General features: G+C 42.9%; 1 protein-coding gene across 1 annotated transcript in view; it reads right to left on the bottom strand.

The window, feature by feature from the left end:
• LOC106566212 (dedicator of cytokinesis protein 3) overlaps positions 1-15992 on the bottom strand; it is a 398163-nt gene that overhangs the window by 44089 nt on the left and 338082 nt on the right. Inside the window, exons 30-34 of the mRNA XM_045691962.1 lie at positions 12650-12750; positions 8389-8447; positions 4745-4893; positions 741-826; positions 51-77 (exon numbers count right to left, since the gene is read on the bottom strand). Coding sequence (XP_045547918.1) covers positions 51-77; positions 741-826; positions 4745-4893; positions 8389-8447; positions 12650-12750 — 422 coding nt within the window. The remainder of the gene's footprint in view (positions 1-50; positions 78-740; positions 827-4744; positions 4894-8388; positions 8448-12649; positions 12751-15992) is intronic.

Below are 15992 nucleotides of genomic sequence, written 5' to 3'. Positions count from 1 at the left end.
AGATAGAGAGGAGTTAGTGGCTGTTGTCCATCAGAGCTGTGTTATCTTACCTGGGGTAAGGCCCAAAGAGCTGGGTTCTAATCCCACACGCAGCAGAAAGAGAGCCAAGCAAATACAGCGTTATCAAGGTAGGAGGTAAAGAAATGGTCATGTGTTGGGTGTGTGTGTTTTGATGTGTGTGTGTTGGGTTGTGTGTGTGTGTTGGGTTGTGTGTGTGTGTTGGGTTGTGTGTGTGTGTGTGTGTGTGTGTATGTGTGTGTTTTGTGTGTGTGTTGGTTGTGTGTGTGTTTGGTTGTGTGTGTGGGTGTGTGTGTGTTTTGTGTATGTGTGTGTGTGTGTGTGTGTGTGTGATGGTGTTGGTGTGTGTTGGTGTGTTGTGGGTTGTGTGTGTGTGTTGGGTTGTGTGTGTGTGTGTTTTGTGTATGTGTGTGTGTGTGTGTGTGTGTGTGTGTGTGTGTGTGTGTGTGTGTGTGTGTGTGTGTGTGTGTGTGTGTGTGTGTGTGTGTGTGTGTGTGTGTGTGTGTGTGTGTGTGTGTGTGTGTTGTGGTGTGTGTGTGTGTGTTGGGTTGTGTGTGTGTGTGTGTGTGTGTGTGTGTGTGTGTTTTGGTGTGTGTGTGTGTTGGGTTGTGTGTGTGTGTGTGTGTGTGTGTGTGTGTGTGTGTGTGTGTGTGTGTGTGTGTGTGTGTGTGTGTGTGTGTGTGTGTGTGTGTGTGTGTGTGTGTGTGTATTCCTCTACTTACAGCAGGCTGAAGAGTTCTCTGTAGTTCTCATCTCCTTTTCCTTCAGACACCAGACTGTCCAGCTTGTCTATCAGCTCTGCCTCCACCTGAACAGAACAGTATAAATACGCCACTGTTTCACCTACCATAAAAGACAGGGTATAATGAGAGAGAAGGCAACTTTAAATCTCACTCTCTAACGAAGGTCAAACCTGGTAAAAAATATATTTTTATCCCAGTCAATATGCCATAAATGCTCTGTAACGTCCATGACTGCGTGAAGAGTGTGGGTGAAAGAGGGCCCCCTTTAACTTCTGTAATATACATGTAGTTAGATCAAACCTACTGTAATATTAATGTAGTTAGCTCAAACCTACTGTATATACATGCAGTTAGCTCAAACCTACTGTAATATACATGTAGTTAGATCAAACCTACTGTAATATACATGTAGTTAGCTCAAACCTACTGTAATATACATGTAGTTAGCTCAAACCTACTGTAATATACATGTAGTTAGCTCAAACCTACTGTAATATACATGTCGTTAGATCAAACCTACTGTATATACATGTAGTTAGCTCAAACCTACTGTAATATACATGTCGTTAGATCAAACCTACTGTAATATACATGTAGTTAGATCAAACCTACTGTAATATACATGTAGTTAGCTCAAACCTACTGTAATATACATGTAGTTAGATCAAACCTACTGTATATACATGTAGTTAGATCAACCCTACTGTAATATTTACATTTACGTCATTTAGCAGACGCTCTTATCCAGAGCGACTTACATATCAAACCTACTGTAATATACATGTAGTTAGATCAAACCTACTGTATATACATGTAGTTAGCCTAAATCTACTGTATATACATGTAGTTAGATCAAACCTACTGTAATATACATGTAGTTAGATCAAACCTACTGTAATATACATGTAGTTAGATCAAACCTACTGTAATATACATGTAGTTAGATCAAACCTACTGTATATACATGTAGTTAGATCAAACCTACTGTATATACATGTAGTTAGATCAAACCTACTGTATATACATGTAGTTAGATCAAACCTACTGTAATATACATGTAGTTAGATCAAACCTACTGTAATATACATGTAGTTAGATCAAACCTACTGTAATATACATGTAGTTAGCTCAAACCTACTGTAATATACATGTAGTTAGATCAAACCTACTGTAATATACATGTAGTTAGATCAAACCTACTGTAATATACATGTAGTTAGATCAAACCTACTGTAATATACATGTAGTTAGATCAAACCTACTGTAATATACATGTAGTTAGCTCAAACCTACTGTAATATACATGTAGTTAGCTCAAACCTACTGTAATATACATGTAGTTAGCTCAAACCTACTGTAATATACATGTAGTTAGATCAAACCTACTGTATATACATGTAGTTAGATCAACCCTACTGTAATATTTACATTTACGTCATTTAGCAGACGCTCTTATCCAGAGCGACTTACATATCAAACCTACTGTAATATACATGTAGTTAGATCAAACCTACTGTAATATACATGTAGTTAGATCAAACCTACTGTATATACATGTAGTTAGATCAAACCTACTGTATATGCATGTAGTTAGATCAAACCTACTGTAATATACATGTAGTTAGCTCAAACCTACTGTAATATTAATGTAGTTAGATCAAACCTACTGTATATACATGTCGTTAGATCAAACCTACTGTAATATACATGTAGTTAGATCAAACCTACTGTATATACATGTAGTTAGATCAAACCTACTGTAATATACATGTAGTTAGATCAAACCTACTGTATATACATGTAGTTAGATCAAAACTACTGTAATATTTACATTTACATTTACGTCAATTAGCAGACGCTCTTATCCAGAGCGACTTACATATCAAACCTACTGTAATATACATGTAGTTAGATCAAACCTACTGTAATATACATGTAGTTAGATCAAACCTACTGTATATACATGTAGTTAGATCAAACCTACTGTAATATACATGTAGTTAGATCAAACCTACTGTAATATACATGTAGTTAGATCAAACCTACTGTAATATACATGTAGTTAGATCAAACCTACTGTAATATACATGTAGTTAGATCAAACCTACTGTAATATACATGTAGTTAGATCAAACCTACTGTAATATACATGTAGTTAGATCAAACCTACTGTATATACATGTAGTTAGATCAAACCGACTGTAATATACATGTAGTTAGATCAAACCTACTGTAATATACATGTAGTTAGATCAAACCTACTGTATATACATGTAGTTAGATCAAACCGACTGTAATATACATGTAGTTAGATCAAACCTACTGTAATATACATGTAGTTAGCTCAAACCTACTGTATATACATGTAGTTAGATCAAACCTACTGTAATATACATGTAGTTAGATCAAACCTACTGTATATACATGTAGTTAGATCAAACCTACTGTAATATACATGTAGTTAGATCAAACCTACTGTATATACATGTAGTTAGATCAAAACTACTGTAATATTTACATTTACATTTACGTCAATTAGCAGACGCTCTTATCCAGAGCGACTTACATATCAAACCTACTGTAATATACATGTAGTTAGATCAAACCTACTGTAATATACATGTAGTTAGATCAAACCTACTGTATATACATGTAGTTAGATCAAACCTACTGTAATATACATGTAGTTAGATCAAACCTACTGTAATATACATGTAGTTAGATCAAACCTACTGTAATATACATGTAGTTAGATCAAACCTACTGTATATACATGTAGTTAGATCAAACCTACTGTAATATACATGTAGTTAGATCAAACCTACTGTAATATACATGTAGTTAGATCAAACCTACTGTAATATACATGTAGTTAGATCAAACCTACTGTATATACATGTAGTTAGATCAAACCGACTGTAATATACATGTAGTTAGATCAAACCTACTGTAATATACATGTAGTTAGATCAAACCTACTGTATATACATGTAGTTAGATCAAACCGACTGTAATATACATGTAGTTAGATCAAACCTACTGTAATATACATGTAGTTAGATCAACCCTACTGTATATACATGTAGTTAGATCAAACCTACTGTAATATACATGTAGTTAGATCAAACCTACTGTAATATACATGTAGTTAGATCAAATCTACTGTATATACATGTAGTTAGATCAAACCTACTGTAATATACATGTAGTTAGATCAAACCTACTGTATATACATGTAGTTAGATCAAACCTACTGTAATATACATGTAGTTAGATCAAACCTACTGTAATATACATGTAGTTAGATCAAACCTACTGTATATACATGTAGTTAGATCAAACCTACTGTAATATACATGTAGTTAGATCAAACCTACTGTATATACATGTAGTTAGATCAAACCTACTGTATATACATGTAGTTAGATCAAACCTACTGTAATATACATGTAGTTAGATCAAACCTACTGTAATATACATGTAGTTAGATCAAACCTACTGTAATATACATGTAGTTAGCTCAAACCTACTGTAATATACATGTAGTTAGATCAAACCTACTGTAATATACATGTAGTTAGATCAAACCTACTGTATATACATGTAGTTAGATCAAACCTACTGTAATATACATGTAGTTAGATCAAACCTACTGTATATACATGTAGTTAGATCAAACCTACTGTATATACATGTAGTTAGATCAAACCTACTGTATATACATGTAGTTAGATCAAACCGACTGAGAGTGGTGTGTGTGCCTGTGGGCGTGTTTGTGTGTGTGCCTCTGTCTGTCTGTGTGTGTGTGTGTGTGTGTGTGTGTGTGTGTGTGTGTGTGTGTGTGTGTGTGTGTGTGTGTGTGTGTGTGTGTGTGTGTGTGTGTGTGTGTGTGTGTGTGTGTGTGTGTGTGTGTGTGTGTGTGTGTGTGTGTGCGTGCGTGCGTGCGTGCGTGCGTGCGTGCGTGCGTAAGTGTGTGCGTGTACCTGTTTGAAGTTCCCGTTCTTCCTCTGCTCCCAGTCCATCATGTCGTGGAAGATTGGGATCATGATGTTCCTGACCTCCCCCTGAGGCACCAGGGTCACACCCAGGAACGGACCTATCATACCTGGGATGAAGTGGATCTTGTTCTCTCCTGGAGAGGACAGGAAGAGGAGTCAGACTTTACATTAAATAACCCAAAACACTTCCTTTCAACCAGATACAATGAACAGCAGAAAATCACAAGGAGGAAAAAAAGGCTTTACAGAGAGAACAAGAACAGGATTTAAATCAACATTTGAATCAATTCAAAAGTGTGTCGGAAAAGCACTGGGAGAACATTAGATAGAAACTGCAACGTTGAAATACTCCTATCATCTGGTCAGTATTGTTACATGATAACATTTAGCTGCTCAAATGAAATGCGAAGTAGGGAAAGGGGGATACCTAGTCAGTTGTACAACTCAATGCCTTCAACTGAAATGTGTCTCCACATTTAACCCCCAACACCTCTGAATCAGAGAGGTGCGGTGGGAGGGGCTGCCTTAATCGACATCCACGGCGCCCGGGGAACAGTGGCAGAAAGACAGAGTTTTACCTTATCAGCTCGGGGATTCGATCCAGCAACCTTTTGGTTACTGGCCTCTACGCTCTAACCACTAGGCTACCTGCCTCCTCTACACTCTAACCACTAGGCTACCTGCCGCCACTCCACTCTAACCACTAGGCTACCTGCAGCCCCTATACTCTAACCACTAGGCTACCTGCCGCCCCTCCACTCTAACCACTAGGCTACCTGCCTCCTCTACACTCTAACCACTAGGCTACCTGCCACCTCTACACTCTAACCACTAGGCTACCTGCCGCCCCTACACTCTAACCACTAGGCTACCTGCCGCCCCTATACTCTAACCACTAGGCTACCTGCCGCCTCTACACTCTAACCGCTAGGCTACCTGCCGCCTCTACACTCTAACCGCTAGGCTACCTGCCTCCTCTACACTCTAACCACTAGGCTACCTGCCTCCTCTACACTCTAACCACTAGGCTACCTGCCTCCTCTACACTCTAACCACTAGGCTACCTGCCTCCTCTACACTCTAACCACTAGGCTACCTGCCACCTCTACACTCTAACCACTAGGCTACCTGCCGCCCCTCCACTCTAACCACTAGGCTACCTGCCTCCTCTACACTCTAACCACTAGGCTACCTGCCACCTCTACACTCTAACCACTAGGCTACCTGCCGCCCCTACACTCTAACCACTAGGCTACCTGCCGCCCCTATACTCTAACCACTAGGCTACCTGCCGCCTCTACACTCTAACCGCTAGGCTACCTGCCGCCTCTACACTCTAACCGCTAGGCTACCTGCCTCCTCTACACTCTAACCACTAGGCTACCTGCCTCCTCTACACTCTAACCACTAGGCTACCTGCCTCCTCTACACTCTAACCACTAGGCTACCTGCCTCCTCTACACTCTAACCACTAGACTACCTGCCGCCCCTACACTCTAACCACTAGGCTACCTGCCACCTCTACACTCTAACCACTAGGCTACCTGCCTCCTCTACACTCTAACCACTAGGCTACCTGCCGCACCTATACTCTAACCACTAGGCTACCTGCCGCTCTAACCACTAGGCTACCTGCCTCCTCTACACTCTTACCACTAGGCTACCTGCCTCCTCTACACTCTAACCACTAGGCTACCTGCCGCCCCTCCACTCTAACCACTAGACTACCTGCCACCTCTACACTCTAACCACTAGGCTACCTGCCTCCTCTACACTCTAACCACTAGACTACCTGCCTCCTCTACACTCTAACCACTAGGCTACCTGCCACCTCTACACTCTAACCACTAGGCTACCTGCCACCTCTACACTCTAACCACTAGGCTACCTGCCACCTCTACACTCTAACCACTAGACTACCTGCCGCCCCTACACTCTAACCACTAGGCTACCTGCCACCTCTACACTCTAACCACTAGGCTACCTGCCTCCTCTACACTCTAACCACTAGGCTACCTGCCGCACCTATACTCTAACCACTAGGCTACCTGCCGCACCTATACTCTAACCACTAGGCTACCTGCCGCTCTAACCACTAGGCTACCTGCCTCCTCTACACTCTTACCACTAGGCTACCTGCCTCCTCTACACTCTAACCACTAGGCTACCTGCCTCCTCTACACTCTAACCACCAGACTACCTGCCACCTCTACACTCTAACCACTAGGCTACCTGCCTCCTCTACACTCTAACCACTAGACTACCTGCCTCCTCTACACTCTAACCACTAGGCTACCTGCCACCCCTACACTCTAACCACTAGGCTACCTGCCGCGCCTATACTCTAACCACTAGGCTACCTGCCTCCTCTACACTCTAACCACTAGGCTACCTGCCACCCCTACACTCTAACCACTAGGCTACCTGCCGCTCTAACCACTAGGCTACCCACCTCCCCCGTCTAACCACTTGGCTACCTGCCTCCCCCCTCTAACCACTAGGCTACCTGCCTCCCCCCTCTAACCACTAGGCTACCTGCCTCCCCCCCCTCTAACCACTAGGCTACCTGCCGCCCCTACGCTCTAACCACTAGGCTACCTGCCGCCCCAACGCTCTAACCACTAGGCTACCTGCCGCCCCAACGCTCTAACCACTAGGCTACCAGCCCCCCCCTCTAACCACTAGGCTACCTGCCTCCCCCTCTAACCACTAGGCTACCTGCCTCCCCCCTCTAACCACTAGGCTACCTGCCTCCCCCCCTCTAACCACTAGGCTACCTGCCTCTCCCCTCTAACCACTAGGCTACCTGCCTCCCCCCTCTAACCACTAGGCTACCTGCCTCCCCCCTCTAACCACTAGGCTACCTGCCTCCCCCTCTAACCACTAGGCTACCTGCCCCCCCCTCTAACCACTAGGCTACCTGTCCCCCCCCTCTAACTACTACGCTACCTGCCTCCCCCTCTAACCACTAGGCTACCTGCCTCCCCCCTCTAACCACTAGGCTACCTGCCTCCCCCCCTCTAACCACTAGGCTACCTGCCTCCCCCTCTAACCACTAGGCTACCCGCCTCCCCCCTCTAACCACTAGGCTACCCGCCTCCCCCTCTAACCACTAGGCTATGCGCCTCCCCCCTCTAACCACTAGGCTACCTGCCTCCCCCCTCTAACCACTAGGCTACCTGCCTCCCACCTCTAACCACTAGGCTACCTGCCTCCCCCTCTAACCACTAGGCTACCCGCCTCCCCCTCTAACCACTAGGCTACCTGCCTCCCCCTCTAACCACTAGGCTACCTGCCTCCCCCCTCTAACCACTAGGCTACCTGCCTCCCACCTCTAACAACTAGGCTACCTGCATCCCCCCCTCTAACCACTAGGCTACCTGCCCCCCCCCTCTAACCACTAGGCTACCTGCCTCCCACCTCTAACAACTAGGCTACCTGCCCCCCCCCTCTAACCACTAGACTACCTGAGTACCAAGAGAACATTCCGTATGTTTGGTGGGAGAGTGAACGTGAGAACGGACAAATGTGTACATGGGTGAGGATCCTACAGGACAGTAGGTCCTCTAAATGCTACGTTTAAAATGTAATGTTACACGATAAAGGGTGAGATAGAGAGCAACTCTCACCGAGGTTCTGCCACATGCTGAACAGCTCGTAGGCCATCATCACCCTCATGTCACCATACCTAGAAACAAAACAACAGGTAAGAGAATCACAGACAGAGATCTCTATCTAGGTAAAGACTATTTGACATGTATTGGATATTATATATGTTTGGTATTCCCACAGTTAACAGATGAGGAAATGTACTGAAGACTGAAGAACATCATTCCTTGAAGATCACAGAATTATGATGATCAATTAATTACGGATGTCTACAGTGTGTGCTTTGAGTGTGAAGGGAATATCAGAAATGGTGCTTGCATATTTTAAACTGAAGCCTGGTACTCATTAGTTCTCCTTTGAAAGAAACTGTGTGAGAAACAGGGAAGTGAACAAGGCAACGTGAGAAACAGGGAAGTGAACAAGGCAATGTGGGAAACAGGAAGTGAACAAGGCAACGTGAGAAACAGGGAAGTGAACAAGGCAACGTGAGAAACAGGGAAGTGAACAAGGCAACGTGAGAAACAGGAAGTGAACAAGGCAACGTGAGAAACAGGGAAGTGAACAAGGCAATGTGGGAAACAGGAAGTGAACAAGGCAAAGTAGACAGAAAGACAGTTAGACAGACAGACAGACAGACAGACAGCTCTCTCTCTCTCTGTTGGAGCAAGAAACACAAGCATTTAGCTGGGTATTACTGTTGGAGCTAGAAACACAAGCATTTAGCTAGGTATTACTGTTGGAGCTAGAAACACAAGCATTTAGCTGGGTATTACTGTTGGAGCTAGAAACACAAGCATTTAGCTAGGTATTACTGTTGGAGCTAGAAACACAAGCATTTAGCTAGGTATTACTGTTGGAGCTAGAAACACAAGCATTTAGCTGGGTATTACTGTTGGAGCTAGAAACACAAGCATTTAGCTGGGTATTACTGTTGGAGCTAGAAACACAAGCATTTAGCTAGGTATTACTGTTGGAGCTAGAAACACAAGCATTTAGCTAGGTATTACTGTTGGAGCTAGAAACACAAGCATTTAGCTAGGTATTACTGTTGGAGCTAGAAACACAAACATTTAGCTAGGTATTACTGTTGGAGCTAGAAACACAAGCATTTAGCTAGGTATTACTGTTGGAGCTAGAAACACAAGCATTTAGCTAGGTATTACTGTTGGAGCTAGAAACACAAGCATTTAGCTAGGTATTACTGTTGGAGCTAGAAACACAAGCATTTAGCTAGGTATTACTGTTGGAGCTAGAAACACAAGCATTTAGCTAGGTATTACTGTTGGAGCTAGAAACACAAGCATTTAGCTAGGTATTACTGTTGGAGCTAGAAACACAAGCATTTAGCTAGGTATTACTGTTGGAGCTAGAAACACAAGCATTTAGCTAGATATTACTGTTGGAGCTAGAAACACAAGCATTTAGCTAGGTATTACTGTTGGAGCTAGAAACACAAGCATTTAGCTAGGTATTACTGTTGGAGCTAGAAACACAATCATTTAGTTAGGTATTACTGTACTGTTGGAGCTAGAAACACAAGCATTTAGTTAGATATTACAGCACTGTTGGAGCAAGAAACACAAGCATTTAGTTAGGTATTACTGTTGGAGCTAGAAACACAAGCATTTAGTTAGGTATTACTGTTGGAGCTAGAAACACAAGCATTTAGTTAGGTATTACTGTTGGAGCTAGAAACACAAGCATTTAGTTAGGTATTACTGTACTGTTGGAGCTAGAAACACAAACATTTAGTTAGGTATTACTGTTGGAGCTAGAAACACAAGCATTTTGCTGCAACTGCAATAACATCTGAAAATCTGTGTTCGTGACCAATAAACTTTGATTTTTAAGTCAGATACGGCATAAAATGATAATGAAACTAGAAGGAAACAAATGAGCAGAATCTCAGCAAAATCACTACTACGGTATAAGATTAAAACTTACAACCTTTTTAACTTTTGACAAACACTGTAAGACATGTGGTCCCTCTAGCCGGATATCCCAGCGAGGATCTATACTCCACTGAAAACACTGGAGCATGTTACTGTACAGATGGAGGTCGTTACTGTACAGATGGAGCTCGTTACTGTACAGATGGATCTAGTTAATGTACAGATGGAGCTAGTTACTGTACAGATGGAGGTCGTTACTGTACAGATGGAGCTCGTTACTGTACAGATGGATCTAGTTAATGTACAGATGGAGCTCGTTACTGTACAGATGGAGGTCGTTACAGTACAGATGGAGGTCGTTACTGTACAGATGGATCTAGTTAATGTACAGATGGAGGTCGTTACTGTACAGATGGAGGTCGTTACTGTACAGATGGAGCTCGTTACTGTACAGATGGAGGTAGTTACTGTACAGATGGAGGTCGTTACTGTACAGATGGAGGTCGTTACTGTACAGATGGAGCTCGTTACTGTACAGATGGATCTAGTTAATGTACAGATGGAGCTCGTTACTGTACAGATGGATCTAGTTAATGTACAGATGGAGCTAGTTACTGTACAGATGGAGGTCATTACTGTACAGATGGAGCTCGTTACTGTACAGATGGAGCTCGTTACTGTACAGATGGAGGTCGTTACAGTACAGATGGAGGTCGTTACTGTACAGATGGATCTAGTTAATGTACAGATGGAGGTCGTTACTGTACAGATGGAGGTCGTTACTGTACAGATGGAGCTCGTTACTGTACAGATGGAGGTAGTTACTGTACAGATGGAGGTCGTTACTGTACAGATGGAGGTCGTTACTGTACAGATGGAGCTCGTTACTGTACAGATGGATCTAGTTAATGTACAGATGGAGCTCGTTACTGTACAGATGGATCTAGTTAATGTACAGATGGAGCTAGTTACTGTACAGATGGAGGTCATTACTGTACAGATGGAGCTCGTTACTGTACAGATGGAGCTCGTTACTGTACAGATGGAGGTCGTTACTGTACAGATGGAGGTCGTTACTGTACAGATGGAGCTCGTTACTGTACAGATGGATCTAGTTAATGTACAGATGGAGCTAGTTACTGTACAGATGGAGCTCGTTACTGTACAGATGGAGCTCGTTACTGTACAGATGGAGGTCGTTACTGTACAGATGGAGGTAGTTACTGTACAGATGGAGGTCGTTACTGTACAGATGGATCTAGTTAATGTACAGATGGAGCTAGTTACTGTACAGATGGAGGTCGTTACTGTACAGATGGAGCTCGTTACTGTACAGATGGATCTAGTTAATGTACAGATGGAGCTAGTTACTGTACAGATGGAGGTCGTTACTGTACAGATGGAGCTCGTTACTGTACAGATGGAGCTCGTTACTGTACAGATGGAGCTCGTTACTGTACAGATGGAGGTCGTTACAGTACAGATGGAGGTCGTTACTGTACAGATGGATCTAGTTAATGTACAGATGGAGGTCGTTACTGTACAGATGGAGGTCGTTACTGTACAGATGGAGGTCGTTACTGTACAGATGGAGGTAGTTACTGTACAGATGGAGGTCGTTACTGTACAGATGGAGGTCGTTACTGTACAGATGGAGCTCGTTACTGTACAGATGGATCTAGTTAATGTACAGATGGAGCTCGTTACTGTACAGATGGATCTAGTTAATGTACAGATGGAGCTAGTTACTGTACAGATGGAGGTCATTACTGTACAGATGGAGCTCATTACTGTACAGATGGAGCTCGTTACTGTACAGATGGAGGTAGTTACTGTACAGATGGAGGTCGTTACTGTACAGATGGAGGTCGTTACTGTACAGATGGAGGTCGTTACTGTACAGATGTAGCTCGTTACTGTACAGATGGATCTAGTTAATGTACAGATGGAGCTAGTTACTGTACAGATGGAGGTCGTTACTGTACAGATGGAGCTCGTTACTGTACAGATGGAGGTCGTTACTGTACAGATGGAGGTAGTTACTGTACAGATGGAGGTCGTTACTGTACAGATGGAGGTCGTTACTGTACAGATGGAGCTCGTTACTGTACAGATGGAGGTAGTTACTGTACAGATGGAGCTAGTTACTGTACAGATGGACGTCGTTAATGTACAGATGGAGGTCGTTACTGTACAGATGAACACTTTAGAGACAACACAGCATGCTTCAGGACAAGTGTTAAAATGTGATGAAGAGTGGCAGGCCACTCTGTGAACAGTCTTACTCGTCCAACACATTCACTGTACAAACAAAGAAAACAAGATGCTTGAAGAGAAACGGCAAACGACGGTGACGACGATTGAATGGGAACTCTTTGAGGGTACATACTTGTCCAACACGTTCTTCCTCTTGGCTGGGGTGGTGTTCTCTAGTTGTAGACTGGGCTGGCTGATGTAGAGAACAGTCAGACTGAAGTATGAGTTCCACACCTAGATAGACACACACACACACACACACACACACACACACACACACACACACACACACACACACACACACACACACACACACACACACATTAGCAAAACCCAAAAAGTACCTAAACAACGGTACTCAATGTCTAAGTCGAACAGAAGAGCATTACATTCACACACAACTAGAATGTTGAAGAGATCATGGAGAGGAGTGGGGGAGGAAAGAGGCAGGTTAGCGTTGTTTTGGGTCATGAATCTTGTTCTGGAGGCAGATCTTAACCCTAACTACACTGCTAATTCTAATGCCTAACCTGAACCCTAACCTTAACCCTAACTACACTGCTAATTCTAATGCCTAACCTGAACCCTAACCTTAACCCTAACTACACTGCTAATTCTAATGCCTAACCTTAGCCCTAACCTTAACCCTAACTACACTACTAATTCTAATGCTTAACCTTAAATGAACCCATAAGTGTTTAAGCCCTGTCTAAGCCGGGAGAGAGGGATTCTACTAAGCTATATGGAATTGTTTTAAGAAGGTCGTACCAAGGATCATTTTGATATTTGATTTGTAATTTTAGGACCCCTTTGGAGTATATGAAAAAATATATAATAATTATTTGATAAAACATTTTTTGGGCCTTACTGCTATTAGCCCATAGAAACACATTGAATAACATATTACTGCTATTAGCCCATAGAAACACATTGAATAACAGATAGTCCTTACTGCTATTAGCCCATAGAAACACATTGAATAACAGATTACTGCTATTAGCCCATAGAAACACATTGAATAACAGATTACTGCTATTAGCCCATAGAAACACATTGAATAACACATAGTCCTTACTGCTATTAGCCCATAGAAGCACATTGAATAACAGATTACTGCTATTAGCCCATAGAAACACATTGAATAACAGATAGGCCTTACTGCTATTAGCCCATAGAAACACATTGAACAACAGATTACTGCTATTAGCCCATAGAAACACATTGAATAACAGATTAACCACATGGAACAACAGATACAACAAACTTCCTTTAGATTTTTTTTGGGGGGACTGAAGTGTCTCTCCTATAGCTGAGAGAAATAAGAAAGATCAGGAAACATATGTTATTATTTGTTTAAAAAATGTTATACCCTTTATTTTTGTCACTGAAACAGTCCCCATACAGTGAGGGAAAAAAGTATTTGATCCCCTGCTGATTTTGTACATTTGCCCACTGACAAAGAAATTATCAGTCTATAATTTTAATGGTAGGTTTATTTGAACAGTGAGAGACAGAATAACAAAAATATCCAGAAAAATGCATGTAAAAAATGTTATAAATTGATTTGCATTTTAATGAGGGAAATAAGTATTTGACCCCCTTTCAATCAGAAAGATTTCTGGCTCCCAGGTGTCTTTTATACAGGTAACTAGCTGAGATTAGGAGCACACTCTTAAAGGGATTGCTCCTAACCGCAGTTTGTTACCTGTAAGAAATACACCTGTCCACAGAAGCAATCAATCAATCAGATTCCAAAATCTCCACCATGGCCAAGACCAAAGAGCTCTCCAAGGATGTCAGGGACAAGATTGTAGACCTACACAAGGCTGGAATGGGCTACAAGACCATCGCCAAGCAGCTTGGTGAGAAGGTGACAACATTTGGTGCGATTATTCACAAATGGAAGAAACACAAAAGAACTGTCAATCTCCCTCGGCCTGGGGCTCCATGCAAGATCTCACCTCGTGGAGTTGCAATGATCATGAGAACGGTGAGGAATCAGCCCAGAACTACACGGGAGGATCTTGTCAATGATCTCAAGGCAGCTGGGACCATAGTCACCAAGAAAACAATTGGTAACACACTACGCCGTGAAGGACTGAAATCCTGCAGCGCCCACAAGGTCCCCCTGCTCAAGAATACATATATATGCCCATCTGAAGTTTGCCAATGAACATCTGAATGACTCAGAGGACAACTGGTGAAATTCTTGTGGTCAGATGAGACCAAAATGGAGCTCTTTGACATGAACTCAACTCGCCGTGTTTGGAGGAGGAGGAATGCTGCCTATGACCCCAAGAACACCATCTCCACTGTCAAACATGGAGGTGGAAACATTATGCTTTGGGGGTGTTTTTCTGCTAAGGGGACAGGACAACTTCACCGCATCAAAGGGACAATGGACGGGGCCATGTACCATCAAATCTTGGGTGAGAACCTCCTTCCCTCAGCCAGGGCATTGAAAATGGGTTGTGGATGGGTATTCCAGCATGACAATGACCCAAAACACACGGCCAAGGCAACAAAGGAGTGGCTCAAGAAGAAGCACATTAAGGTCCTGGAGTGGCCTAGCCAGTCTCCAGACCTTAATCCCATAGAAAATCTGTGGAGGGAGCTGAAGGTTCGAGTTGCCCAACGTCAGCCTCGAAACCTTAATGATTTGGAGAAGATCTGCAAAGAGGAGTGGGACAAAATCCCTCCTGAGATGTTTGCAAACCTGGTGGTCAACTACAAGAAACGTCTGACCTCTGTGATTGCCAACAAGGGTTTTGCCAGCAAGTACTAAGTCATGTTTTGCAGGGGATCAAATACTTTTTTCCCACTGTATATAATTCCATTCATTTTTCAACTGGTACCAGGAGTCATTCAGACGAGTCTCGTGAGGCACAACTACCGACATGTACGTGTTCCTGAGAGTCTCACCTTTCCACTGAGGTGTCATGTTAGTGTGTAGCCCAAACTGTTGGGACGCCGCAGATGGTTTTGTGAGAAGACCGATTTCCGGGATGTTTCATGCTCTGACAAACACCTCTCTCACTCTGTCATCTTTTACTGCAGATTGAGACGCATCCAGTGCAACAACAAAAACCCCAGATATCTCTATCTTAAACTGACTGATTTTTATTGGTATTTTTTTTTATTATTATGCTAATTCGATTTTCACGGCAGTAATAACTCTAGGGGTTTCATTAATTTTTACAACATAGACAATTTTGACTTTGCAGCTGGCCCATCTAGCGGAAATTGCTCTGTTCTGCCTCAAGGACAAGACTTGCGTGCTTGGGCGTGTTTGCTCGTGTGTGTGTTTGCTCGTGTGTGTGTGTGTGTGTGTGTGTGTGTGTGTGTGTGTGTGTGTGTGTGTGTGTGTGTGTGTGTGTGTGTGTGTGTGTGTCTGTGTGTGTGCACGAACTCTGGCGTGGGCTGCAGCAACACCAGCTCACCGTTTGTGTGTGTGTGTGTGTGTGTGTGTGTGTGTG

This window comes from Salmo salar, chromosome ssa12, assembly GCF_905237065.1.
Source record: "Salmo salar chromosome ssa12, Ssal_v3.1, whole genome shotgun sequence".
In the NCBI taxonomy this organism is placed as follows: Eukaryota; Metazoa; Chordata; class Actinopteri; order Salmoniformes; family Salmonidae; genus Salmo; species Salmo salar.
Note: the sequence above shows the minus strand (reverse complement) of the source record. Positions and strands in the feature narration are given on the sequence as shown.